Source organism: Malurus melanocephalus, unplaced genomic scaffold (genome assembly GCF_030028575.1).
Source record: "Malurus melanocephalus ecotype Western Australia unplaced genomic scaffold, MMel_1.1 scaffold_96, whole genome shotgun sequence".
Lineage (NCBI taxonomy): Eukaryota > Metazoa > Chordata > Aves > Passeriformes > Maluridae > Malurus > Malurus melanocephalus.
This window is the reverse complement of record NW_026623328.1, coordinates 470,229-498,201: the sequence shown is the minus strand read 5'-3', so window position 1 is coordinate 498,201 and position 27,973 is coordinate 470,229. Positions and strand designations below refer to the sequence as shown.

General features: G+C 39.5%; 1 protein-coding gene across 5 annotated transcripts in view; it reads right to left on the bottom strand.

The window, feature by feature from the left end:
• USP3 (ubiquitin specific peptidase 3) overlaps positions 1-24,467 on the bottom strand; it is a 41,282-nt gene extending 16,815 nt beyond the window's left edge. The window contains exons 1-4 of one of the 5 annotated variants that reach the window (XM_057368628.1): positions 24,276-24,467; positions 8,646-8,706; positions 6,755-6,886; positions 1,197-1,280 (exon numbers count right to left, since the gene is read on the bottom strand). In XM_057368628.1, coding sequence (XP_057224611.1) covers positions 1,197-1,280; positions 6,755-6,886; positions 8,646-8,706; positions 24,276-24,366 — 368 coding nt within the window. In that variant the 5' untranslated portion in view covers positions 24,367-24,467. Of the gene's footprint in view, positions 1-1,196; positions 1,281-6,754; positions 6,887-8,645; positions 8,707-10,570; positions 10,735-14,134; positions 14,188-16,158; positions 16,392-23,813; positions 23,916-24,275 lie in introns of those variants that run through there. The other 4 variants (XM_057368632.1, XM_057368630.1, XM_057368629.1 and 1 more) reach the window with 4 other exon arrangements.
• Positions 24,468-27,973: the final 3,506 nt, after the last annotated feature.

Here is a 27,973-nt window from a genome sequence, read left to right as displayed (position 1 = left end):
GCTGAATTCTCTTAAATAAAAATTCATGGAATTGTAACATTTGTGTAATACTAAATTACAAAAATAATCACCCCTTTTCACATCAATGGAAATTAATGGTGCCTCAATTACAACAGCTGATGATTTCTCTCTAATTTAATAGTGAAACCATAGCTTGTTTCAGGGTTTGGTGTTTTGATTGATGTTTTTTTTCCCCATTTCTTTATTTTTTTTTAGATAAAAACCCCTCCAAACATTCAAAAGCTGTCATTACACAGAATGGAAGCCTGCACAATATCATTTACCTCCCAAAAAGTTACATCTCCTGGATGGTTTCCAAAATACTAATGGGCACTTCTCATTATGCTCAAACATCTTTACATCTCAGTACATATGTGACAAAGCCACCAAGAGGAAGAGAAAATAATTAAAATATTACTATAACCTACCAAGTAATCGATAGACCTGACTCAGGGAGGATACAGACATTTCCCAAATCACAGCAATTTCTTAGCAGCAGCCCTACTTGAACTCTGGAACATTCCAGATATATTTGGAAGCACTGAATGCACACACATTTCTRCTTGGCATTATGTAAGATTTTCAGGCAAAATGTGCAAGCTCTCTTTGCTCTCTAGGACTGGCCATGGCATRTTCATCACTCAGATCCCAGCATCTGCTTTCCAGTGGAACAGCACCAGACAAAGGCAAAGGAAACAATGTCTCTTCTGTGCAGTTCCAAGTTCATAAGCCTACTTCATGTTTTTGCTAGCAAATCAAACTAYACAATTAATATGAAAACTACTTCCACCTGCATTTTTGCTCCAATTTCTTGGATAAAAAAAAAACTTACTCTGTTTTCTTGACAAAGCTAAGACAACACTATTTGTTTCATTGTGAAAAATCTCTCCCATTTATGTGGAAAAAGACAGTAATTATTGTTTTGGTAGAGAGTTAATTGATATCTAAATTCCTGTGCCATCATATGCTGTTTCTGCAAGATTCACTGTATAAGAGATATCAGATCAGTCATATCCATTTGCTCTGCATCTCTGTCTCTCAGTGATGAAAAGGTTATTAAAACAGGCAGTGTCAAGACACACAAGGATCAAGATACACATAATTAGATACATATACACATAGGAAACAAACACCACTTAAATGATGTAGTATTACAAGTCTGCCCAAGGCAGTCTGGATGCAAACAAACTACTCACTTTTCCAAGTTCTGTAGGTGCTCTCTGACCTTCTGTACCAGGCCCAGCTTGGTATCATTGACTACAAAATCATCACAGCGATAACTGCAACAAAAACATTAATCAGAATATGCAAAGCACCTCAGTGCAGCAGATCAAACCACACCTTTGGTGTGGGAAGCACCAAAGGGATCCAGTGAAAGATTATGRGAACTGGGGAGCACAACACCCCTCCATGCAGTGAAAGAGGGTACAGGCACTGTCTCATTACATGGTTTTTCTTCTAGTTTAGTTTTTTATTAGATATCAGAAACACAATTTTTGGGTATTGCCTGGCTCAAGGCAGAATTCCAGTCCAACAAAAACTCAGCGTAACCAAAAGCAGACTCAGTAGTCCAGCCATAGATTTATCAGAAAAGACCAAATGACACCTGGTAAACAGAATACAGAATATTTTTTAAACTATTTTAACATTGTGATGTTATCACTGAAACCTGAAGTGCTGAACAGATACACACACAACGTAAATGTGCTCTACTGAAAAAACACCATGGAAGATGGACTGAGATCATTTGAGTTTTCCAAAGTCAGGCCAGAAGTCTGTGGCAAATKGCACCTCGTGCTTAACCACAAATATCACTCCATCACTCATCAGTTTCTGTACATACTGTAAAGTGTCAAATTACAGCTCAAAATTTTGGCAGGCAACTGAACATGTCCTGTGAGGAAAACAAACTTTGGGATATGTTTAATATCAGAACTGTAGCTACATCTCTCCTTTCCTTTTGGCACATGAGTGACTCAAATGCAAAATACATCATCATCACCTCAGGTTACTCCYCTGCTGGAGCAGACCCACACTTGCTTCCTAATTTAATGAAGCTACTGACTTCAGGCACAACTGGAATTCACAACACTCTTKGGTGCACAAATCTGCAKTACTGCCAGTGTTATTTCCAACACTACATTCATGAAAAGGCTACAGAGTTGAGAAAGTAAAGGTCCTTGCCACTGAATGGAGTCCCTAAGGTCAGCCTGTTCTGATTTTTGCCTCTAAGAAGTGAAATTAATATAACTCTCAGGACATCCAAACAATGTATGCAGCAGTTATGGGTACTTATGCAAGATCTAGAAATAATTAAGATTACCAGTAATGCATTCTTATTACATTTTTAAAGAAGGGCACACACCAAGTTAGTTGGGGAGGGGGAAGAAGCCTGTTAATGTGCTTTTTTTTTCAGCCATGGCTTAGGTAGTCCTTGTCAGCTTTTTCAACCCCCTCCAACCGACCTAATGAGATTCTCCTGCATCTGCCACTCTGACAGGACACCACTCCCAGGCCAAGGACCAGAGCACGGCCAGCTGAGGCCAGGGGMACCCGGGTACACCAGCACAGTTACACTGTTATTAATGCTGTAGTAGATACTGTGTAGTYACTAATGCTGATAAAGCAGGGAACCTGAGCAGATACAAACTCACTGAAAGCCTTGACCAAAAATTACTGCTGAAAGATGACTTCACTGCTCCCATGCCCTGAAGATCATGTTAACCTTMTTTTCACATACCAGTTTAGCACTTTCCCCAAGACAGAAGAATAAAATCAAGTACAGCAATAAATGTCAGGGTCCTTCTAACACTGGAAAAGTAATTGCAAGATTCACTTAGAATCAAGACAAATTTCTTCATTTCTCTTTTTAAGGAGCACATTTTTTAAACCACCTCTCCTGCAACACTGAGGACCCAGCACTACTACTAGAAATAACAGCACTCCCACCAATCTATTTTGGATAAACCAAGTAAACAGAGTAAGAAGTAGTTTATGTTTTAGTTAAATTTGGTAAGCCCACACACCTTAAGGGTACACTGCTGAGAAATTACATCTTATACATGAAGCTGCCATTCAAAACAAATGTTTAATTTATTATCCTCAGGATTATCAGAAACGAACAAACACCTTTTTTGCACACAGCAGCTTCACAATATGCTTTAACAGCAACGGCACAGAGCAAATTCTATACCTTGCAGAGGGTCCCTTATATGGCTTAGCACAGTATTTTCCTCTATACACTCTATTTTTAGTACCTCTGCTACCTCCAAGGCCTGGTCTCTGCTGGCCTCATTTGCWTCTAAAATGGCAGCAAGCCAGCGAATGTGTGCACTGCTCTGGGAACACGAGCGCTCAGTGCTGGTACAGTGCTTAGCAGGGGACACAACTGCACGCTGTGTTTAAAAGCCCCRGCTGGATCTGAAGAATTTGAAGGATAGGAAAAATTAACAAAACCCAAGTTTCCTTAGTTGTGCAACACCTTATACGAGTAAACAAAGAGCTCARGTTTTACTGTTTGGATAATTTTTTACTCTTTTTACTTTCACTGACTGTAGAATGCAAAATAACAGTACTAAGCAATCTCATTTTCCAATGCTCATGGCACCAGTAAATCTGGTTTGTTTTTTAAATAGAACCATCCTCACAAAAACTAAAAAAGAATTTTCCTAAGTCCTTGACAGCTGGTTATTTTTACACCAGCCAGGAACACACACCCCCCTGACACAACTGTGTCCCTTTAAGGGATAACAAGGAGGGTAATGGGTGAGAAATCTGACCTGCAAACTGTGTCTGGGATTAAATGAACACAGGAAACATATTATGCAAATATATAAACAGGGCAGCCTTTCTTCTTCTGTGCCAACTGTCTGTGCACTAGCACAGAGAAAACCAATTTACAAGAGTCCTCTTTCAGGAAAGCAGGGTTCTTACACATATCATTTTACTTCTCGTGCATTAAAAAAACTGACTAACACAGCCAGAGAAAGCATCCTATGAYAGTGTGAAGACAAAAAAGATCTGTACTTCTTGTAAACTCTTTGTGTGTAGTACTTTAGAATGAACTGAAAGGCCAATTACCTCCAAATAGGTGGAATTCAGGACTCTCTTTTTCTCAGCAGTTAAGGTCTCAAGCGTAATTTATTCTGAGGGTCTAGAATTGCATCTGCTGTCTCAAAACTGACCAAAGAATCAAGACAAGAGTTGTATTCTCACAATAAATAAAATATTAAGACGCTATCAACTTTTCCACTGTGAAGACTGAGCAGTTGAACAGGAGGATAGAAYAAACAAACAACAAAACCCTCTGGAAAGACTGCATGACAGGTTATGACACTGCCAAAGGAAGGCAAAGGATCAAATGGTGCCTTCTTAGAAAGCCCATACAGGCCCATTCACTGTTGTTATTCTTATACAAACTAGGGAATGAAGTAAAATCAGGATCCACAGGATAAAAACAGGATAAGAGTATTCTACTCAATTTTGTGCAGTAAACTGAACTGCAAATAAAAATATAAAAACCAGCACTGCATCAAAATATCTCCATTATTTTTAGAGTAGGAGTAAAATTCAATTAAGCCCTTGAATGGCATTTTCTTGACTTTGAAATTATTGAGGCAGCCCACACTGGTAGCATAAAATATTCATCTTTACATAAAAGTTCACTTAAAAGAACCACCATGGCATAAAAGTAGCACTTTCTACTGGATTCATGTCTATACTGAAGCTAACAAATAGCCTTTTCAAATTCACTCTCCACAATAGCTAATTATGTCTCAAATTTACTCAACTATTTGCTTTAACTGGCAGCACTATTTGACAGCAGCCTCCATAGTCCAAAATAAAGGGGCAGAAGTTGTTTGAATACCTTCTGCTTCATCTTTACACTTCCATGCTCATTTCAATTGGGTGCGGTAAAAAATTCAAGTATCTTTTTCGAATTATCAYGTGGGAAAAACCTGAAATATCCAAAATGAAAGCAAAGATAAACTGCTTTTGAAACTTGTTCAGCTTCACATTAGCACAGGAGCTATAATTCGCTGGTGAATTACCCACAACAGGAACTCCCCAAGGCCAARCTGGCTACAATTAGTTCCAGTTCATCCATAGATGACTCAGCCCTCAGTACAGCAGAAAAGGCATCACATGCTGAACTGCTTCCCTTCTGTGCCACCACAAACTTGTACCTCCCAGGTGCAGGGCTGCCTGCCCCTCACCAGCACAGCTGGGTTCAGGGGTAGATCCCACAGCCCCCAGTCTGGCTGCTGCTRTTTGCAATGCCCACAAGGAGTTTGGGATAAGGTCAGCAGGGTGCTCAGACTTGCTGCTGTAACTCAGCAAGCCTCAGCAAGTTGGGAACASTGTTTGTCATAATGGAGATATAATCAAGACTTCAAATACCCTGCTAAAATTCCTCCAGGGATTATTACCTTCAGAATGACTAGAAGACAGAGARTAATTCAAACAAAACAAAAAGCCACAACATAGAACTCAGCTGCTACGAGTATTAAGTGAAATTAGCTTCCCACAGCTGTTCAATGCTGGTAACCTGTGCATATGTATCCCTTAGAAAACTCATCTGTTTTCTCAGGTTTTTACTCAGGAGCAGATAAAATGCTGGTSATTTAAATAAAATGCAAATAAAARCAAAATTCCCCTACATCACAAGATTACTCAAACMTTCCTTCTATGCTTAAATGCCTACAGCTGAGCATCTGAGTTGCTCTRAACAACATTTCTTCAGATGAAATCACTTAACTGTGATTCTACTYGAAGGAGATAAAAATATKTGTTACAGAAGCATTCCTYATAAAACTGGATACCCCAACTTCAACAAACAGATTTTTCCCTGATGAAGTACCCAAAAGACACTCAATTATTTGAACAAAAAACCCATCAGAAGGGCTACACGCCCAGTAATTTTACAAGACCAGAACAGGCATTTCCCCGAGATTTACACTGTTGAAATCCTGCATAACCACACTGGACAAGTGACAACACACAAACCATGAAGCATCTGCAAATAGGGAAGCACCTGTCAACAGGCCTGCTTAAGAGGGAAGAGGATTGAGGATGCTGAATGCAGAAAGCAGTAACTCCCATTGACTCCCAGTCTCTGGGGAACAAGGGAAGTGCAGCACCCAACAGCAGCAGCACCAGTATTAAGTTTTCCTTAACAGTGCTAATTGCACTCCAAGAACCCCACAGAACACAGCCCAGGCCATTCTGCTGTTTAAAGAAACATTTCTGATTCTTCTCCTTAGTCTTACCAGAGACTTGATACTGCTTCCCACTAGGGTTCATCACTTTCCCAAACTCACAGAAGTTACACACACAAACACAAGTTCACGCTTCTTGGGCAGGAACCACAGTGCATTACTTTACTTTCTGAATTCTAACAAACCAAGGATATGTGAAAGCTCACCATTTTGATGGATGGAGTAACTACAACCAAACAGCTTCTGCAGTTAAAAGGTCTGGGTCTCCACATACCCCAAAGCAAAGAGAAGCAGCTCCAAACCACACAGCACTCATTTCAAAAAGTTTCTGCTGTTTAAGTCATTTGACATGTGGGAGTTTAGCCACAGCCAGTGYTACAATAGACATGAAACAGCAGCGYGTTTAAAAAGACAKGTCTAGGAAATCAAAAGATGAAATGTTCAAAAATGTGTGTAACGTAATGCTGCACAAGAGTCTGACATTTTCACTTTCTCATATACAAAAGGTTGTCAAATTACAGTGTTTAAACCCTTACCAGTATGTACTGTAACTACTGCAATCCATACAAACAGTATGCTGAACTTTCTCCTGTTTTTCTGTTTTCTTATGATTGGTCATAGGAATCTGTGCATCTTCGTAATGCTTTTTTGCATGGCCATTCACATATCTAAAATARATGAAAAAGAAAGAAGTTTACACCTCTAAACAGCTAATCGACATTCATTAAAAAAAAACAGATTTTTTTTTCTAATAATTTTTTTTTATATTTACAAAGGCATTAAAAAAGGCAATTCACTTGTATGAAGGCACTGGTTAAATTTTCCAACCTTTTCCCCCTTTACTSTCTCATGTGGCCCAAATTAGCCCCTCCATCTCCTTGTGCCAAACCCCAGCATCCGTGCTCTTAACAGACTAACACACTTCCACAACAATTTAGGAGAAAATCCTAAGCTTCCCTTTCCCATACCTGTAGTACAATTAGTTCTCCACATCGCTTTCCCATATACTCTTCTTACAGCTCTATCTTTTTTCCACTCGGCCCTTGTGTTTGGGATCACKTTAACAATGTGCTGACCCCCATTTTCAGCCTTCCCATTCTGCAGCATGATTAATGTTACAGTCAGCGAGTTCATGAACTTGAAAGGCTCTGGAGCTTGTGGTTACATAAGTGARAAAGAAATCTAAAATCCTACAGCTCTTCTGCTGGCACAATGAACATTTTCATGCTCAAAGGTGAGTTACAGAAAATTAGGCATCTTTAATTTAACAAAAAAAGTGTCATTACTAAGACAAGAGCCCTAAGGTATATTACTGCTTCTAATTCAATTATTTCCATTCTCAGGATGGGAGCAGTTCAGAAAGACAAAACTGCATAAATAACTGACTCAATGTCTACCACCTGCACACAATAAAGGCCATATGCAGACAGCAGTATTTTTTTAGATTAGCACAATTAAAATATTAAAATTATTTATTTCAYATCATCATATACCATGAAGCATCTYGCCCTCTTTTAGCTGTCACCAAGTGTAAATTTATTAAATAAATTAAAAAGAGAAGAGAAATGCATTGATGTCAAAGACTCTGAATGAGACATGTTATTAAAACTGTGGARCTTACTGCCACCCAGATCAAAGAAAGAAAATCTGGAGTTTATTCAAGCCACCTTAAAAGACAAAGTCCCCAGATTTAATGATGCTTTCCCAGAATAACAGCACAGCAGCACAGATGTTACCCAACAGATGAAAACATGTTCACATCTCAGATACTGTCTAAATGTCAACATTAACTGCACKCCATTAATATGTGCATCTCAAACATTTATGTAGCAGCACATTTTCCACAATTATCCTGACATATAAACAACAGCATTGGCTGTATCATTCCTCTACAGTTTATTTGGTGTACTTCAACTAATACAGACATCAAGCAGGTGTAGTCTGAAGRAATTCTGGTGGCAGCTAGTTCTTACATGCTATGGCAATAACTTTAGTTCCAAAACTGCACTGCAGGACATTTAAGCTGTTTTCAGTCTTAGTGGATAGCTGCTATTTCTCTCAAAATAASCTGTGCCAACTTGTGGCTTTCCAACAGTTCTTACCTTATCACAAAAGAAACATCTTCCACAGAATGGAACTTTACAATAATTTACTAAATTATCAGTTCTCCAGGCACTTCTTGAGCAATCACATTTATTGTCTACTATTCTTTAAAAACCCAACCCARTAAAATCCCCATATCTTGTGTATAATCTCTGGGCTCTCATAAGGCAGCAAAGAACCATGTTAGGTATAAATATACAACATTAAATGAGATAGTGAAAGGTTTATTTCAGGGAAATTTTGAATGAACTGCCTCAGAGTCAAGCAACAAAGGAAAACGATGAAGATCTGATTAAAAGATTTGCATAGTAACACTGCACTCACCTTCCACAATGGACACTTGAACAYGTCAGACAGACCCAGGGACTTTTATTTGAACGGCACACTATAAAAGAATTAAGAAAAAGTGTCAAATTAATGAAGTCTACTTGATTTTAAAATACAATACAAAAATATCAGGCAAAAACCTTCAAAATTTTTCTTCTGGCTTTTAATAAGACAGTCCAGTGAACACAGGATAAAAAGCTACAGCACCTCTGTTTCATGAAACTTGTTCTACAACAATCCATTTTAAAAAARGTATTGCAAGAAAGCCTGGCAATCTGGTAAGAAGCACACAGAATAAATTACTGTGCGAAGTATGATAACACACACCATTTACACAATGTGTATTCCTACACTGCAGTGCTGATAAAGGATTTATCCATTAATGACTTTCACCCTCAGTCACACACAAGCAGCTGAAAGGTTAAAATACAACACCAGTGCTGTGTTTCACAATGCACTYAAGACATCAGAAGATGTTATCTAAGCTTTTGTCTTTCAGATTCTAAGTCCAGAAAATTTATAACACAGATGTTTTAAGCTGAAGGACTTAAACCAAAAAAAAAATGGCAAATTCTAAAAAAAGATGGAATGCCATCCCAGAGTAGAGCAATAAAATTGGGATATTCCAACTCCAATTCCACCCTAGCAGCATGTCACTAAAGAGGGATGCTATGCAATACAACACTTAGATTTGAATGAAGTAAAATTGTTAACAATTATTCATTACCACAGAATTCACAGAAATAATGTTACACTTTCAAATACCCAACTAAGATGATGAAAAATGTGAAAAAAAATGCTAAGTACACTGCTGCAAGGACAGAAAAAAAAATGAAATAAAACTTTGCTATCCCCAAAATACAAAAAGGTACGATATTGGATAGTTTTTTTACACACCATAAATAACTACTTCTTGGAGCAGCCAGTCACAGAGGAAAGAAAAGACATTGGGAACATGAGGGTCTGTGTGGCCAGGGGGCAGAAGGACAAAGAGRAGAGGACTGACCCCCGGTGCACATGTAAATTACTTGTATTGTTATTTATTGTGGGAAAGCTTGACAAGTCTACCCATTCTGGAGTCACACTCTCAAACAAGAACTGAAGCAGCACAGAGGCTGCTGCAGGGTAGGATCACCTGAGCTGGCTAATTCAGGACTTGGAACAAAACTCAAAATTCAGTTATCCAAGCTACAAACAGTACATAGCAAACTGGTAATATCAGAGAAAACCAAGCTAAGAAAAGTATTTTCTTTATCAAATTAAATGCTAATTAAAAAGCAAGGAAGGRGTCAATTTTGAATCAGGAGAGAACTGACCAGCTCAGCTATTTAGAAGAGATATAGATTTTTCCACTAACACATTTTACCTTTTTGATTTAAATCAGATTAAAAAAAAGTACACTGCTTTTAAAGAATAATTGTTTTGATTTGAATTCAGTATTACAAAGAGCTGCTGTATTTCAATTCAAAGGCTAAACCCAAGGAATTATTAAAATGAGAATTTTATCATGTTATGCGGGGAAAAAAAGGTACACTCTCCAGAAGTATTTCTTGAACTAACTACTTTAGTAAACTCTTTAGTCAAGACTCCAGAACTACTTCCTTCAGCTACTTTACTTTCTCACATGCCTCAGTTATCTGGCTTTGGTTCTCCAAACCCAATTTTTTCTCTTTCTAAAGCTGCTGAGTTTCCACAACTGTGATGGTCACCTTGCAATAGAGTGCAGACAGGTGGAGCTGTTTTGGTTTACATKTCACGTCAGGAATGTCGAAGTTTGTCTAATTTGACCAAAATGTTACCAAGAAACCTTAAATTCAACACTGGCAAACAGAAGAGAAAGGGAAAATCTTAAACAGACATTAACAGTTAAAAAAGGGTTAAAGGACTGGTCTCCTGGTCTACCCTGATATAATTTTACTTACCTCAATTTCACGAGCTGCAAGGTAAAATATTAACCAGAAGGAAAGAAAGGGAAGCCAAACCATTCATGCATTTAATCAGCGTTTAAGTGCTGTGTGAACAAAGAACTACCCTACACTTGCCATGCCAGGAACATGGAACARTATTCCTAGCACTAAAACCCTAGGAGAGATCTCCCATAAAATAACATGTTTGCTTTCACTGTGTTAGCATGTATGCATGGAACTGGTTCTCAACCAGTAGGTCAAAGCATTATGATGGAAACTATTACTCCTACTTTCCACCTCTACCAGACAATTACAATTTCACATTCAGGYACTTTAAATACCTGCACTGCTTGTTTGTCAAGTGTTAAATTATACTGCAGTAGTGCTCATTCTGCAGGTTTAAATGTTCTGCACAAAACCATCAAACAAGTCCAACTCTGCACAATGCCAAAAAAATTACCATCCACTAAAATTTTCCATCTTTCATAACAGGGAATAGGAAAAGATGGCTCATTTGTTTTCTTTAACTTTTAGGAAGAACTTTGCTCCAATTGCATCACATCAGAAATGTGTAGTTTATCCTCTGAACAAACATCTCCACCCACAAAGAACACACATCACATGGAAGCAATTCCCACTAAGATTAAACACAGAATCCAGTATTAAATCTGGACCTCCAATTGCTCTGTTCTCAGAGAATTACACAACTGATTTTTTAACACATTGCTGAAGATTGCATTCTGTATTTCTCTGAGGTTGCCTCGGTAGATAGCTGTACTAAAGCCTGGCTCTCCAGGTATTTCTCAATTTAGATCCTGAAACAGTCACCATCTTGTTACTTCATAAATTAAATTAGACTTGGAGTTTGAAGCATTAGCTATGACTATCAAGACAGGCACCATGGAATGCACAGCAAAATCACACTGTCCTGAACTACTTATAATCTACATTAAATGTAGACAGTTTGGCTTCATTTGTAAAGGCACTGCATGTTACTCCTTTCAGATGTGGCACTCACAGGAAGGTAGCAGGCTTCAAAATAGACCAGAAGTGAGACAGATCTGTAACAAATCCCTTCTCAATTCAAAGAATGTTACACAGCCCTGGAAGTTGATCCTTGAAACACAGACTTGGGTGTCCTGGACTTTCAGGTCAGATAGTTACATTAAATCATGAGCAAAGACTCTCAAGATTATTTGCAGAGGTACAGATGTACTTGCTCRATAATCAATTTTCCAACTGGGATTTGGGGGTTGGGTTTTTCTTTTAGCACTATTAAAAAAGAAAGTATYACTACACTTTACTTTGGATTAAAATTATATTTAAACATTATAACCACATTAAAAAAATTATTTGTCTTATTTAGTGGTATACAGACCAAAGAACATTGGCTGCTTTCTCAGTCTGAACAAAAGTTTGGCTACTGAAAGAGTTACCAGCTGCCTCGATTTGCTGTATTTATAGTATAGCTTCAAGTGGTACAGCAAAGACATTACTAACATGTCAAAAGAAAAGGGAAAGCAAAGCTGCAATCCCACGTCTTATCTGAGGCAGTGTCATTTGCCACTATACATCAAAATCATCTTATTCAGAAGTTTAGAAACACTGTTTTTCATCATGTAATAGGAAGAATTCTTTTACAGAGTGATTTCTCTAAGTAAAATCTGAATACTGATTTGTTACACAGTCTACAAAGCCCTCTCTAAATGAGAAGTGTCAATCTGTCCCCAGGAGAGCAAAGACTCATACGTAACTTAGGGAACACTCAGAGATGTCCCTGCAGCTTCCACTTTCTGTAAATCACCCGGAGAAGGTTCACTGAGTTATGCCAAGTAGAATGAGCACGATATGGCTAATCAGTTTGGTGTTCTCACYGCAGGGCCCCCACCCCCATGCAAATATGTACTTCTTGTGCTTGACATTTTTTCTTATTGAAAACTGACTCACAGTGCAGTCTTGTGAAGCACAAATGCTCCTGGCAAACACTGCATTTCTTACACAGCAAACATGCAAACTGCCGCTGAAGGAAAGTTACAGTTTTGCAAAAGTATATAACCAACCTGTGAAACCAGTGGGCTTGTTTAAACAGTACACTGCATAGCTGAGAAACTGGCGAGAGAAAAAAGCAGCAGGAAGAGGAAGAGACAAACAGGAAGCAGTTTTTGTAAAGCAGCCAAGTTCAGAAACCTGAAAGATGCAGTGTCCACCAGAGATCTGGCAGCAGCACAGCCATGCGATCAACACAGCACGAGTGACCCGGGGCCAGAGCTGTTACAGAACTGTGCTTACAGCCAGGGTTTAAAATAGCCCTTCATTGCACCACTGAAGAAAAGGTCACAAAATATCAGCACATTAAGAGCAATACTTCGGTCCTTCTGCTAAAAGCACACTGAATAAAACCAAGATTAGGTTCACTGAACTTTTCCAAATAGTCCCCACAGCCTTTAGAAGACAGCCTGGGCTTTGCTTTCAAAAGGAGCTGTAGCAGCTGTGTTGCTGGCCCAATTACACGGCTACACTGCAGTAACACGGTGACCTGCACAGGAACATTTCCAGACTAAGTGACCTCTGGTCAGYTCACTTATGTTCAAACAGCAGGTCAGCTATACTGAAACAAGCTAAACTGAAAAAAACCCCACTGATGTTCCACTCAGGAAGAAGAAACAATGTTTACATACTTGTGGTGTCAGTGGTGCACTGATACTGCRCTGAGTAAATCATCCCACAAACATGAGCACTTGGTGACAAACACATTAATGCTGTTTGTGTAATATGTAACATGCATGTGCCTATCCAAAAACCCCACAAGAATGCTGTTAAGAAGGAAAGGACTACTTTCTCTTTCCCATACCTTTAAATTAATTTTGCCTTAAAAATTGCTCAGTGTCCTGTTTAATTATGATTTAGTGACAGGACTCCCATTTTGCTCCTTAAAGAACATGACAAATGCAGCAAATGAAAGCTGGGCAGTCTCCATTAGCAACATGAGAAGAAAAAATCAGCAACAATCAGAACACCAAAATGAGAAACCCCCTCCTTGTAAAACATGATCCTTCTTTCTGTGACACATCAGGCCTGAGGAATCAGACTGAAAGCTTCCTTTCCCAAAAATCTGGAAGCAAAGATGACAGAAATCTGCAAGCAAAAATCCTGGTAAGAATACAAAATTCTGCACAAGTATTTAATCAAATTTATAAAAACCCCTTTAGTAATAGCATTTCAAATGCGAAGATTTTCAGTCACAGGATTCAGAGAATTTCTCAGAAAGCTCATTTCCATTTTACAGATGAGGACAAGAGATTAAGTAATTTACCAAAAGAAAGTTAAATTTATCAGCATAGATCAGAACTGAGCCTACCAGCCCATACACCTTATGCCTTTAAACCATTTTAACTGAAGGCAAAGGCAGGATATCCCAAAACCCATTACTCTACACAAAACTTGTAAGGTGATTTGCCAAAACAGCTCTGAATTAAGCACATAAAACTTCCCACATACAATATACAACTGGTATCAGATGTCTGAGAGCCATCTATAAAAACTATATTCTTAAAGTAGGGAAATACTCAAGTTACTAACCTATGAGGAACATCAAGGAGACAAACACATTSGATGTGGTCCCTCCTCTGGGYTCACCGGCTAGAGCTGCAAAAAGGYTCTGCCCACTACTGGAATTTACAGCTTTGGAACTCCCACTGGATGCAGGCACAAATCTCTTCAAAGACTGAATAAATCAGCAGAAGAGTTTTCTCCACAAAATCCCTATTCATTTAAGATGTGAACATCTCAAGTATAATGCAAACAACTCTCACGCCTGTAAGACCTTCTTTACAGACTGCTCCTAAATGCTGAGGGAACACTGACAATTCCTTTTGGTAAGTACTTCTTCGGAAGAACAGTGAGACAAAGCATGAGAGAGAGTCAAACTTTCACCCAGCCTAGCAGTCACAGCTTTCACTCAGGCTGCAGGCTCCACAGTAAGGAATATTCACACACTCTACATTCAAAATCCACCAYATGAAACACTCAGCTGTTAAAATTGGACTGCAACCAAGGATTTTCCACCAAGTTGAACTGACCAAATCACAGCATTACAGAGCCATTACTTCCTTCTGGTGCACAAACTCAGTTGTAAACCAGCRTATACAATCAAACAGCATCTCAAGGCAAAAATTACCAGTCTACCTCATCACAGAACATCAGTCACGATTGAGTACGTGCAGAATCAGACACTGGCATTGATAAAACACTTCATTACAAGAAACAAAGAAGCCTTAAAGAATATAGATATCCTCCAAGGCACATCAGTATTTTTCCCAGCAGCATGTAAAAATCCGTAAGAGGCAATGTAAGTTACTTAGTACTAAGTAAACACATACTAACACAACTAATCAGATTCCCAGCTTCTGACATTCATTTTTRTATTTAAAAAGGCAGTTCCTTCAAGTGTACACACAAGCTTTATTATTACCTGACCCTACTGTATGTTTACATTCAGGAGGAATCAAAAGCACTGAAAAGACAGGGCAGGCCTTAACATACACAGAAGTRCAGTAAGAGTACTAACATTGTCTTATAATCTAGGAACGGTTTTTAGAACKTAAGACAGAGTTAAATGTCTGTCTAACAACAAATGGTTATTGACTGTGGGTTTTTCTSATGTGTTGGGGAATATTTAAAGAGTATATGCATTGGGAAAAGCATCTGCTCCACATTTTAAGAAAGCCAGTCAATTCCAGGTGAGTAACTGTAATGAAAGGCAGGTGACTGAATAAGGAAGGAAAAGTYACAACAGTAACTTGTAATTTTCTAAAACACTGAGCAGATGAGAGCTCCATTCTAAATAAAGGACGCAGGAAAAAGTAACAGTACAGGCTTTGAAAACTAGAGACATGGTCCACACTCAAAAGCCAGCTGGTTTCAGTGTCTAGGTTTTAAACTTGCTCCCACTTGCTTCCAAACTTCATTTCAAAAAGTTTTTCTCTCTAGCCTACCCTCAGCCCCATTAAAAGAAGTTCATAAGTACACTGAATTTGTTCAAAACTAACTCTTACTCTATTTAACAATATTTTGCATAGGTTTCATCCTTTAGACATCTTTATTGCATATTTTAGAAAAACAGCATTCTACTAAAAATGAAACTAGACAGAAGGGGAAAAGATTTTTTAAGTATACCATTTAAATACTTTGTTTTAAAATGAGCTAGCATACACATAACTAGAGAAAAAGTTAAGAAAATATGAAATTGCAATTACTTTTATATCAAAGCAAGAGAATTTACAAAGAAGCAAGTCTCCTGGTAAGCATAACTAAACATACAAAAATGTTAAATYCTTCTTTCACAATGAATAAAAGTCTCAATAATATCAAGTCTTAGCCTGACTCAAATCACATTCAAATGTAAGAAAATTCAAATAAGACTCCAACGAACATTTAAAGAAAGAAAGAAACAAATAACCCTCACTTACAGCTATGGAAAAAACCTCAAGTTATTTGTTCCAACCTCAAGTTATTTTCTTCACCAAAATCAGAAAGATCAGGTTTCTAGTGAGAAGGCAAGTCATTTAGATAGTTTGTGAACTATTATTTGTGCTCATGCATACCTGTGCAAGTGGTTTCCTCCTCCTTGTGCTAAATAAAAGCATTGCTCAGTCTCATAAAAGAAATTTCACACATGGTTACAGTGAACCATTCCCATTTACAGTGAAAAATCATCTATAATTTAAATATACTAAAAAACAACTGAGTAAGAATATAAAACACGGGTAGGTGAACAACTTTTCACAGAATAAGTAGGCCACTGAAGTGCCCAACACATTCCTAATGCTGAAGAATGTCACAGAACAACGTGATCAGCTTCATCTGCATGGAATTCCCCTCCCCTCCACTGAACCACATTGGCTTCAGTTCGGCATTCAGATKAAGCAATGGAAATTCCACACTGAGAAACGGGGACGTTACACAAATGCMGCGGGTTTTATTTGCCTGTATTCTSAGTGCAGTGWTAGAAAAGCAGACAGGGACGTCAGGAAAACCTCCTAAGCAGTATAAACAGTTCCCCAGGAAGTGGCTGARCAAACTGCGGGGAGGAGGTGCCAAACCAAAGTCAGGTCACTCAGAACAGCACTGCAGAGACACCCCGAGCTCGCTGTGCTGCTGCTCTGGGTGAGGGAGGAAGGGAAAGAAAGAAGCACTGCCAATCACACCCAGACATACTGCTGCCATTTCTTCTGTAATTTAATCTCTCTGCACGTCAAGTCAAACTTTAGATCAACACAGACATTGTCAGCAGGTGATAGTCCTGCACATACCACAAAAATCACATCCTACCTGAGAGCATATTGAAAAATAGGCATTATTATTTAAAAAAAAAAAAAAAAAAAAAAAAAAAAAAAAAAAAAAAAAAAAAAAAAAAAAAAAAAAAAAAAAGGTAAAACATCAAAGGCAGTCTGATTTTAATGAAAGGCATGGCCAAAAGCATTTTGACAAAATTATTGCCTCTATTTCTCCTTCACACTCTAAAAACATTTTTAGTTGTTTAGTTGCTTTGATAACTAAKTAGCATCCAAATTTAAATACATATATTTTAAAATTGAATGCTTTTAGYTCTCACAGAAGAAATAGATATTGTTCCTCAGTGTTGTAGTACCATGCCACAAAAAAAACAACTTATTATTCTATCTTTATGTTAGAGTGAGAGACACAAATGCTCTTTTTCAGACGGCAGCCAGAAAAAACACAGCAAAGCCAACAGTGAAATGTCGTTTTGAGTAAGTAAGCAATCAAYAGCAATTCAAAATATTCAAGCTGAGAAAAGAAGGGAAAGACAAAAAGAAGTCTTCTTGCTTTCTTTACATAACCTAGTAATTTAATCTGCTTGGTTTTAGTCACTACTATTAGATTCCTACTTCCTCAATACCAGCAAAAGATACATTAAACCATCCTTGTGACCAARATAAGAAATAAATGCTTGGTGGACAAAAACATTACCAAATCAAAAACATGAACCAAAGAGTAAAACCAAAAAAAAAACCCTAAAAGACGCAAGGCTATTTTGAGAATGGAGAAAATGTACTTATTTTGACAYAGACAAGCAGATGCTCACATTCCCATCTATGAATTACCATGAAAAATCAGTATTTCCCTGTTTGATAAGAACCTTCAAACGCCATCACCAAACCTGAGAGTATCACCTTGYTTCATAGATAAAAAGCTGCCTGCTTGCACTAGCAGGGACAGGCCAACTTCCAGAATCACTACCTTGTTCTGCCAGGCTGCCTGCGGGTATTGGGATTAGATTCACATGGGTAACAAAATCTGTCATAGAAATCTCAAACCACGTTTACAAGATCCAGAATTATGCAAGATATTCCAAAGGGGAATGGAGGACTGCTTTGACATAGCAGATGAGACTGCTAAATGGTAAGTGTACTCATCATGTCAACTACCATTTAACACACCCTCTTATAATCAAGGAAAAGAATTTTTAAGGACAAAATCTTACACTACCCATAACAAGGGAACCATTGCACCATAAAGTAATTTACATAACTCCACTCTACAATAAAATCTGTTTCATCCAACAATATCGAAGTATAAATTGGAACAACCTTAACTAGTTTTCAGATCCAAATTTTTTATTAAACTCCACTTTCTAACCTCCATGGCTTATTTTAATTAATGGCTTTTAACAGCTTTTTAGGCAATGAATGTTTGTTAAAACAGAAAGCAAACGCATGGACAGGTTACTAAATGAAGTGAGTGGCACTGATCAAATAAATGGCTCAAAGCTTCATTTCATTCCAAACACTGGGTCTGAAACTTTMATTCTGCCAACCTCAGACACACACGTGACAAAAAAAAACAATTAATGAGTCTAGGTCTGCCAGCCTCAGCACCCTGGCACGATCAGACAAAGAAAGCATAACACTACTGATATTGTTTAACACCTGAATACCCTGAAGAGCTTGGGAAAAAGCAGGTGAAAATCATCCTGCTGACACTGAAACCAGCTGTAATGAGATTTACCCTAATCTGTGGTAAATCAAGAGTCTGCCATGCACACATGAGCGTCTCATCCTGCTTCCACAATGCCTCAGACTATCCTGTCTCATGTGGTACACTTTCAAGAGTCATTTCAAAACACTGGATACTTTAGAACAGTCAGAATGGAAGTTTGTCCTTCAAAGTTTATCTTCAAAATCATCATGAATCTAATCATGAAGATTAGATCCAGTTTCTCAAAGGCAATGTATTAAATGTCTACTTCTTTCCTCTGAAGCATYTCTTCCSCCAGCTAACRTTCAAATTTTGTGATGGATTATGATTTTGTTGAGTATGAACAAAATGTTGAAAATAAAATCCACAAAATACTAATCACCGCCAATTTAAGTTTACTGACTTTTAAAAGATACTAAACATTTGAAAACAAAGAACCCCCTCCCATTTTTTGCAATTAAAAGGAATTCTACAGCTATCTTAGGATAAAAGTCTCAATTCTGGTCTCATATCTCAATAAATGTGTATCTTGTAACAGAACTGGTCCCAAAGCACAGTACTCTATCCTACAGGCCAAGATAACCATCGACCCCATGGTCAGCTCACACATCAGTAACCAATTCAAACAGAAAAAAAATTAAGGAAAACAAGACTGAGTCTAAAAAAACSCAAATCTAATAAGCTTTATGTAAAACAACAGCCAGAAAATGAAACTAAGGAGATGTAACAACCTATACAGCAGTTACTAACAAGCATTCCTACACTGCAGTGACCCAGAGAAGAAAAGGTGAAAGACTACCCAACTCTGAAATTAAAGTGACTGAATTAAAAGGAGTAATTTTTTTTTACATACTTATTTTGTCATTTAAATTTCAGAATAAATCTGGCTATTTCCAGGCCAAATTCACTTTCCAGATGTAGCATCACAAGTAATACACATACAATACAGAGCATTAGGTCCACACTGTCCATGAGCTCACCCTGAGTTTACACACAAAGAACTAAACAGAATTTTTCTTAGGAATAAGGTCCCACCTACCCCTCTCCAGTTTCAGCAAGTTTTCYCTCCTCCTATATTACAGCAATCACAGAAAAATACAAGAAATCAGGACCTCTAGTAATAAAACTGGAAAAGCAAACAGAGTCACAAATACTTATGGAGATGGAGAAGAAACACTAAGAAGCAGTTGGGATGAAAAGGAAAGCCAAGAGGATTAAAGTCTGTACCTGAGCTTTTACATTATACTTGTTTTGGCACTGACTGCAACAGTCCAAAGCCAAAAATCACACTGTGGCAGAATGGCGTTACCTAGCCAGTGAAAGCAGAACAGCGTGACTAATTTAACTGAGAAAACAAAACCTGATGGGGGGTGGGCAGGGAGGCAGCAAACAAAAAAAAAAAAACATCAATAGCAGCCTGACCCAGTGCAGTCAGGTTCTTGAAAGTTCTACTCAGCCCAAAACACATGGTCTCAAACATAAATAAAGCATTCAGGGATACTTGGGGTTATTCTGAAGAGACTGAATTTACCAAATATTTTAGGAACTTACTTTAAATATACAAAAAAATGTCCTTAACTCAGCATGTGGATTTTCACCATAATTACTGTTCACTAGGCCTCAAACAGCTTCCTCGTTCTTGCTCTCCTGTCTTTTATATTCCCAGCATCATTTCCAAATGCCACAAYGTATGTTTTTGACCACTGGTGCAATTACAACTCTTACACAACAGAAATCAGAATACAAGAAACAGATGCCAGGAACATATATCCAGCTTTTGCACAAAATACCAGTCTACAGCCAGAATTGTTCTTCAATACCTAACAAAACTGTGCTATTTAATGGAGGGAAAAGAAGTATTCGATGACAGTGATCTGAAAAGCAAGTTCTAAGCATCCTTCACAAGTGCAATTCCCCTTTAAAAAAAMCAAAAATCACACAATCTCTATTTCAGCAGACACAATCCTACCAGTCTGCAGTTGCTCTTCTAAAGACAGAACTTCAAATTCTACATTGAACAACCAATGAGCCCAGTGAGACAAATTAATGAATCCACAACCACCCAGGAAAAAAAAAAAAAAAAAAAAAAAAGTTGGAAAACCTTTCCAGACTTCCACAGGTGTGCTTAGAAGATTGCAATCTCACTTAGGTGAGGCAGGACTCCCTGTGGTTTGATGAGTCTATGAAAAGTTGTTGAGAAATACCACATCTGAGCTGTTCCAGAGTACTTTTCATAATTACATGATTTGCACAACAGTGCTGAAGGTGTGGCACATCATACAAATTCAACAGCTTCAGTCTGTGACACAGTCCTGCCAATGCCTCCAGCTACTCTGCTTCCAGCCTCAGCAGAAGTTTCAGAGATTAAAGTGCACGGAAAGATTGCACTCCAATTGGAATCAGCAGATATCTGCATGCACTGTTTCACATGACAGCACTGACTAAAAGCCATTTTCAGTTTCTGCACCATTCCTACTCTACATATCCATCTCCTTCTAAATGTCCAATTACAACAACAACAAACTGCCTATAGATCTGCAAAAAATCATTCTGTGCCCCCTTTTGATAGTCTTGAAGCTCCTCAAAGCAAATACATGCTGCTTTCTGCACTGCTTACTGTGCAGAGTAGGCCTGAGTGGATTAAACATTCAGGGCAAAGCACACCATTTTCTAAACGGGGGGCCTTACACTCTCTGATCTCCAAACTACCTAACAGTAACATAACAAGATATAGAGACACTTAAAAACGAACATACATCACTACTTATTAACTGAGAGCAAAACTATTCATAYTTGGATCACACCCTTGCTGTCAAAACTTCCTCTTAGTGCTTTTTAAAGTATCTTCTTGATCACAAGACCTCCAAAACAACTCTGGCAGGCAGCTTTCAAGGGAAACTCATTTAGGCCAAAGGAGCATCTCAGGCTGCTGCACATGTTCCTYTAAACAACTCTACCTTCAATAAAGCTGGCTTCCAAATACCAGCACCAAGTGCAACTYCTCCATTACACAATGACACAATAGTCAAGACCAATTAACTGTATTCAAAAGTGCCTCCATGTTACCTTGTGAAGTTATTGCCACAATCAGGAGTTTTTGTSGAGAAAACAAGGAGAAGGTACTTAACCAATGTGCATCACTCAGCATAGCAAGTCCAGCTCCTCAAATATCTAGAAGATCAGATAATGATAAAAATAACCACTGGCACTGTGAACTAAAACTCACTCTCCACCCTATTCTGCAATGTTTTGCTATCACTGGCACATCAGGTGATTGCCAGAAAGTTTCCTGGATCACTATCCTTATCTGGAAAGGTCAGCAGCAACTAGGAACAGGACTGACAACTTCTGAGTTAGTTTAAGACAAGGTACTTGATGAGAGATGCCCKGTAATTACAGACTCCAGAAAACTGCCTTCCAAATATTTTTCCACAACTGGGGCAACAACACCAACAAAAAGAATTAAAACCACAGAACCTTAGAAMACAGCATCAAAAGCAATAGGAAATGCAGTGAATTTCAACGAGGTATTAAATTACATGCATTTTCTGTTTAATTTTATATTACAAAGTTACAGCAAACCCAGCAAATAAGTATTTACTGTGACTACATATAAATAGTATTACATATCTTAAAAAAAWTAGYAAAGTGAGTACAAACAAGAAGATGMCAGTACTCTACATAYTTCAGAAAATAAATTAAAAATAATCACACACTAGTAGCTGGAAGTGAGAACGGAGGCTACACTATAGTAGCAGAACTGAGAATTGCACTACACTAGTAAAAGTGCAACATTTGTTTTTTTTTAAAAACCCGCAATTTCATTTGCTTTAAATTAACAAGAGCCTGCTGTTTGTTCACTGGACTATTTTGAATTCAATGTACCTAGCTTTTTTCTCTAAAAAGAAGATTTCAACAGTTATCTGAGTACTGTGTGAYTTATCTTTATTTTCTTAAAATTCATTACAAACAAAAGCTCCCCTGCATATGGTACCATCATTATTCAGTTCTCAAAGAGCTACTGCACTTTCCTCCTGCCTCCGCGCTGTAAAACAAATCAGGTGATTGCCCAGCAACTGGCTCTCTCGGGAAGTGCTGGTTTGGGAGAAACACTGAGAACAACAAAGAAAAACTTGTTCTAACTGCTGAACTTCTTTGTTGAGAAGCGGAATGCATACTAGGGTAGCTGTAAACTGGCTGTTTTTTTAAGCTAGGAAGTTATATTAATACCTCAGCATATATTTTTAGTTTTGGTACTTTTATCTTTTTGAAGTTCTCTGAAGGGTGGTTCCCTACTGCCACATGCTTCTTGTTGACAATTTTGCTTACCCTTGATATTCTGAAGATAACAGATGGACTTACAAACTTAAACTTCTTGTCAATTCCCTTTTTCTTTTTTTTTGGTAAAACACCATTAGGGACAACAATTTTTCCAGTACTTCTCCTTTCCTTCTAATAATTTGTCCGCATGACTCCAGTGTAAAGTGTACACCCTCTAAATCAAAAGCAGAGAAAGATAACTGGTTTTGCCAAAGGAAGCAGCAACGCTACCACACCTTGGCTCCCGGAAACGGCAATCAGGGAAGAAGTTAAGTAAGCAGCAGCAGCCTTCCCACACCAAGGCACTGACACTGTGAGACAAAGGACACCATTTTTCCTTTTAAAAAAGAAACACTTTAAAACACATCCAACCTTTCAATACTCCCGACGGGTCATTCCCAAAGGAGGTTTTCTCTCCAGTGCCCACAAGTACCAGTCCTGCTTCTCCTCTAAGCGGGGCCTACTTTCTACGTTAACCCTCTGTGGTTGTGTCTACTTTGGGACGGAGCACAACTAAACACAACTACAGCAAACACAAACAGCAAACAGCGGGGGTTAGCCGCGGAGAAAGCTAAATTTAAAACACCTGGCGCACGGTACGTTTAAAGGGAAAGCCCCTGAACAAACAAGATCATGCGAGGGACAGTACTGACGACAGGATATTTACATTATTAAATCGAAGAGCAACGTACTAAAAAAAGACCTCTACACTCCTACCGACTCACAGGTAGGTGAGCCTGACTCCAAAGCCCCACAGACCACCTTCACTGAGACGCGCTTTGGATTAAAGGGGGATCCCAAGCGACGCCCTCAGCCGCAACAGTCCAATTTAAAGTACACTCTCTAAAGTCGTTCCAAAAACGTATATTTAAAAAATAAACAAATAAATTAAAAAAAAAAAAAAAAAGTAATCTCAGCCCGATTTGAAGAACACACTGACCCTGTAGCTGCCAGGGGCTCCTCTCCCCTCAGCCGCCGTCCCGGGGCAGAGCCGAGCACGCAGCTCCGCCGGCAGACAAAAGGAGCGCAGAGCGCGGCYCCGCAGAGCTCCGCGGCGGCCGGGCGGGGGGCGCCGGCTCCGCCAGGACAAAGTCCGCTGTCCGCCGCGGGCCGGACATCGCTGCGCCGGGACCCGGGGCACGGCCGGGGGCGGGAGGGCAGCCCCCGCTCCTGCCTCACCATGCGGCTCCCCCGCGGGCGCAGCGGCGGCTGGAAGGCGCAGCCCCCCTCAGAGGGTCCCGCGGGGCGGCCCCGGCGGGTGGGGGCCAGGGCAGCCGCCCTCCCCCGCGTCCCCGGGCCCTCCCCCGCCCGCGGGGCGCCCTCCCGCCGCCGGGCAGCGAGGACAAAGGAACGGCCGGGCCACCTCGGCCCGGGAGGGCCGCGCAGCGCAGGCCGCACTCACCGCTGCAGCACCAGGAGGAGGGCGAGCCCTGCGGGAACTTGGCCGAGTCGGGCRCGATGCAGACGCTGGAGCCGAGGTGCGGGCACTCCATGGCGGGCGCGACGGAGCGGGGAGGGCGGGCGGCTCCTCGCGGCGCTACAGCGGCGGCGCCCCGCGCACAACAGCCATCTTAAGGCCGGCCTCCCGCTCCGCTCCGCACCGCGYGGGGCCGGGCCGGGCTTTGCAAGCAGCCGCCCTCGCTGCCTCCCGTCCGCTCCGCGCGCAGCTCGCCAGCCGCCGGGCTTTGCGGGCAGCCGGCCGCCCCAGGGGCCCGTGGCACGGCCGGCCTGCAAAAAGCGATCTCCGAAATTCATGGAGCGGTTTGCGTTGGAAGGACCTCGAACATTATCCAGTTCCACTCCCTCCCATAGGGAAGGACACCTTCCACTAGACCAGGTTGCTCCAAGCCCTGTCCAGCCTGGCCTTGAACACTTCCTAGGCATGGGGCAGCCACAGCTTCTCTGGACAACCTGTGCCTTTGCCCCACCATCCTCACAGGAAAGAATATCCTAACAGCTAATCTAAATCTGCTCTCTTTCCATCTGAACCCATTTCCCCTTGTCCTCTATCATTTCATGCACTGCCATATAGTCTTGCCCCATCTTTCCTCTAAGTTCCCTTCTTGTACTGCAAGGACACAATTAGGTCACCTCAAAGCTTATCTTTTCCAGACTTTTTTTTTTCCAGTTCTCTCAGCCTTTCCTCACAGCGGGGGTGTTTCTGTGCTGGGACCCCAGTCTGGGGTCTGGGCTGCCTGCACTGATCCAGCCAGCTCATGGCCAGCCTGTCCTCCAATGTTCTGTAAGATCCATGGCCTGAGGCATGTGCCAGCTTTTCCTTTTTAAGTTATCTGGCCTCAAATTTAGCTTTTTACTGAATTTTCTACTCTATGACTCTAAGTTTTAAGTGGTAATAAAAATACAGATGTCGTGTTATAGCTTTACCCRACAATGCAGAATAACAGTTTTATCATTCAGCAATTTGCAATACCAATATGCAACTCCTTTTAAAATAGAGCAAATAAAGTCCACCAGCATAAAAGTGGGCGTTTTTTTAGTCTAAGGAACCGCGAGTCCTGGATATCAGGAATTCTAGACCTTTTCTCTTACCATAACTAATGTGAGAAACACAATTTTGACACTGGTTTTGCCTTTTGTGTGACCTTTGCATACACATGGAAAGCATCTCTCTCAATGTATTTTATGTGGCACTGCCCTATTTCAAGGGAGAATATTTTAGAAAATGACAGTTCTGTATGGATTTTCAGATGAGATACTTTAAATATTCATATCAAAGATGTCTTGGTGGTCACTAATCTCATTGGCAGAACATCATTCTTTACCCTTTGTTCTTTTTCGCCGTGTTTATACAAGGGGGAAATATTCAGAGCATGAAAGATCCAATTCTCCACAGCATCAGAAACTACTTTGACTACACTCCATGGCATTAGTTTGCATTTCTAACTATGCAGCTAGAAGCAGCATTAGGTCATAGATACCAAACTGTGAATTAAATGGCTGCAAATGTTACCTTGACAYAAAACCACAGATCTTCCTCACAAATTCCCCATCCTTCAAACTTGTCAAATTTGATCCATGAGGTAAGTACTATTCCCAATGTATAAATTACAGGTTGTACAGAAACCATATATTTATACAATTTTCTAACAATCACTGTACAAAAAGAGAAAAAAATATTTGGGAAAGCGATTTCAATTTGTTTCACACAACACAAGTTTGATATACATCTAAGAATCACTTGTACAAATTTAAGGAGCAAAAAGGTGGCCATGTTAGCATGCTTTACATTAGCCAAAGGGTCCTTTTGTTTACTCTCCACYCTCTGCCACAATGTATAATGAAGACATAAATTAAAGCAGCAGTTTGCAATTGCATTCTGCCTTTTCTAACCAATGCACACATTTAATCCTCTTTTATACTCCACCCACCCTTGCACACAAACAATGAGTAAGAAACCTCAATTAGATGTGCTCTTCTCATTTTCCCCTTGTACCAGTGTCACTTGGCCTTCTCCAGGCAGTGTAAACCAGAGTTTAACCAAAACAGTCACTTCTTACCTCTGTGTGGATTATGCTAGCAGTATATTTAGTCTTTTGGAAGTAAAAAAACTGTTAACAAGATTGAATATGGTAAAATAAACATGTTTATATGCCTTTGGTTGTCTAGTTTCATTTTAGCACTGCTATTACAGACATCACACCCTTTGCCTTTGGAAGATAATAATGGAATGTTCTTCCTTTTTTCATTTGTGGGTTGACAGCCATTCAGTGAAACTTTGAATAATGTAGTTCTGTGCAAAAATATTCCAATTTCATTGTTTTAGTTGCCATGCCCACAGCAAATGTGGTAGCCTTTAAAGTTTTTTATATCTCTGGTTGCCAAGATAAATACTTAAGTGAGGATGATTTTATCTATTAGGGAGCCATGATGSATAGTAGTTATCACATATGTGAGGATGCATGAGGACTGGTATAGCCATTTCTAACACAGCCTGCTGAAAAATAATTGATCACTAATGCAACTSTCAGCACTCAGATCTCAAAAGCTTTGCTTACAATTAAGCTAGTTTTAAATGCCCTKCAGTGAGGTATGCATGTCAAATGCAGAGGAAAACTGGACTAGAAGCTCTGGGTATAATTTTCCTTTTTGGTTTACTTTTTCATTAAGATTTCCTCAGTACAAATCACTTGATTTGGAACTGGAGTCTCATCTCTTGCTACCATCCTTCCTCAGATCAGAGTMATTTAGATGGTAGCTGCTATAAATCCTAAAGGCATGCTTATAATGGGTGCAGTCAGTGCAGAACAGGAGCTTGTGATTTAGCATTGTATATTAGAAACTTCTATTTAATATAGCACATTGTCATCTCTACTCGAACAGAGATATTCTATACAACATCCTCTTTTGGGATTTATGTAATCATCCATCCATGCTATAGGTTCCCCCTGAGAGCATCTGAGTTTAGAATTTGGTCCTAAATTGGTATCTTGCATATATATTAAGAATTTACAGTGGGGAAGTTTGCCTGGAGAGTTCTTTTTTTYCTGCTGTGCTCCTCAGAAATAAAATCGGTGGTGTTAAATATTTGAAAACATTATCTTGCTTCCCATGTGTATGTATTATGATATGGTCTAATGACGCAGTAGCAGCATTTCTCCTTGTGATATTGGCTTCCTTCAAAATCACTGGATGAACATTGCTCAGTGGATCAAGTGAAGCAGATTGTTGCCTTAGATGACTTCTAAGTCATCTCTTTGCTGTAGAAATTGGAGCGCGTGGAATGAAGAAGAGATGACGCTGGAGAAGTGGAACRAATGCTGACCTGAAGAATTATAATTCAGTCTTTGCCAGACAATTCTTGCATGTCACMTGGCAAATTATTTAAACCAATTTCTTTTCAAAGTAGACYRGTTTGCTCATRTTAGAAGAGTAACATTCTTCTCAAYTACAGCTGTGAAGAGGGGCCAGCTCTGTTCAGAGCACACACATCAGACTCTTCCTATCTCTATGGATACACATCCATCCTCCACTTCTAGATCAAATGCATAAAGATAGAAAGAATATCATCTCCCATGGCATGTTTCTTCTCACTCAGAATCAGTGAGATTGGCAGAGGCCCGAACACTCAGCTGAGATGAA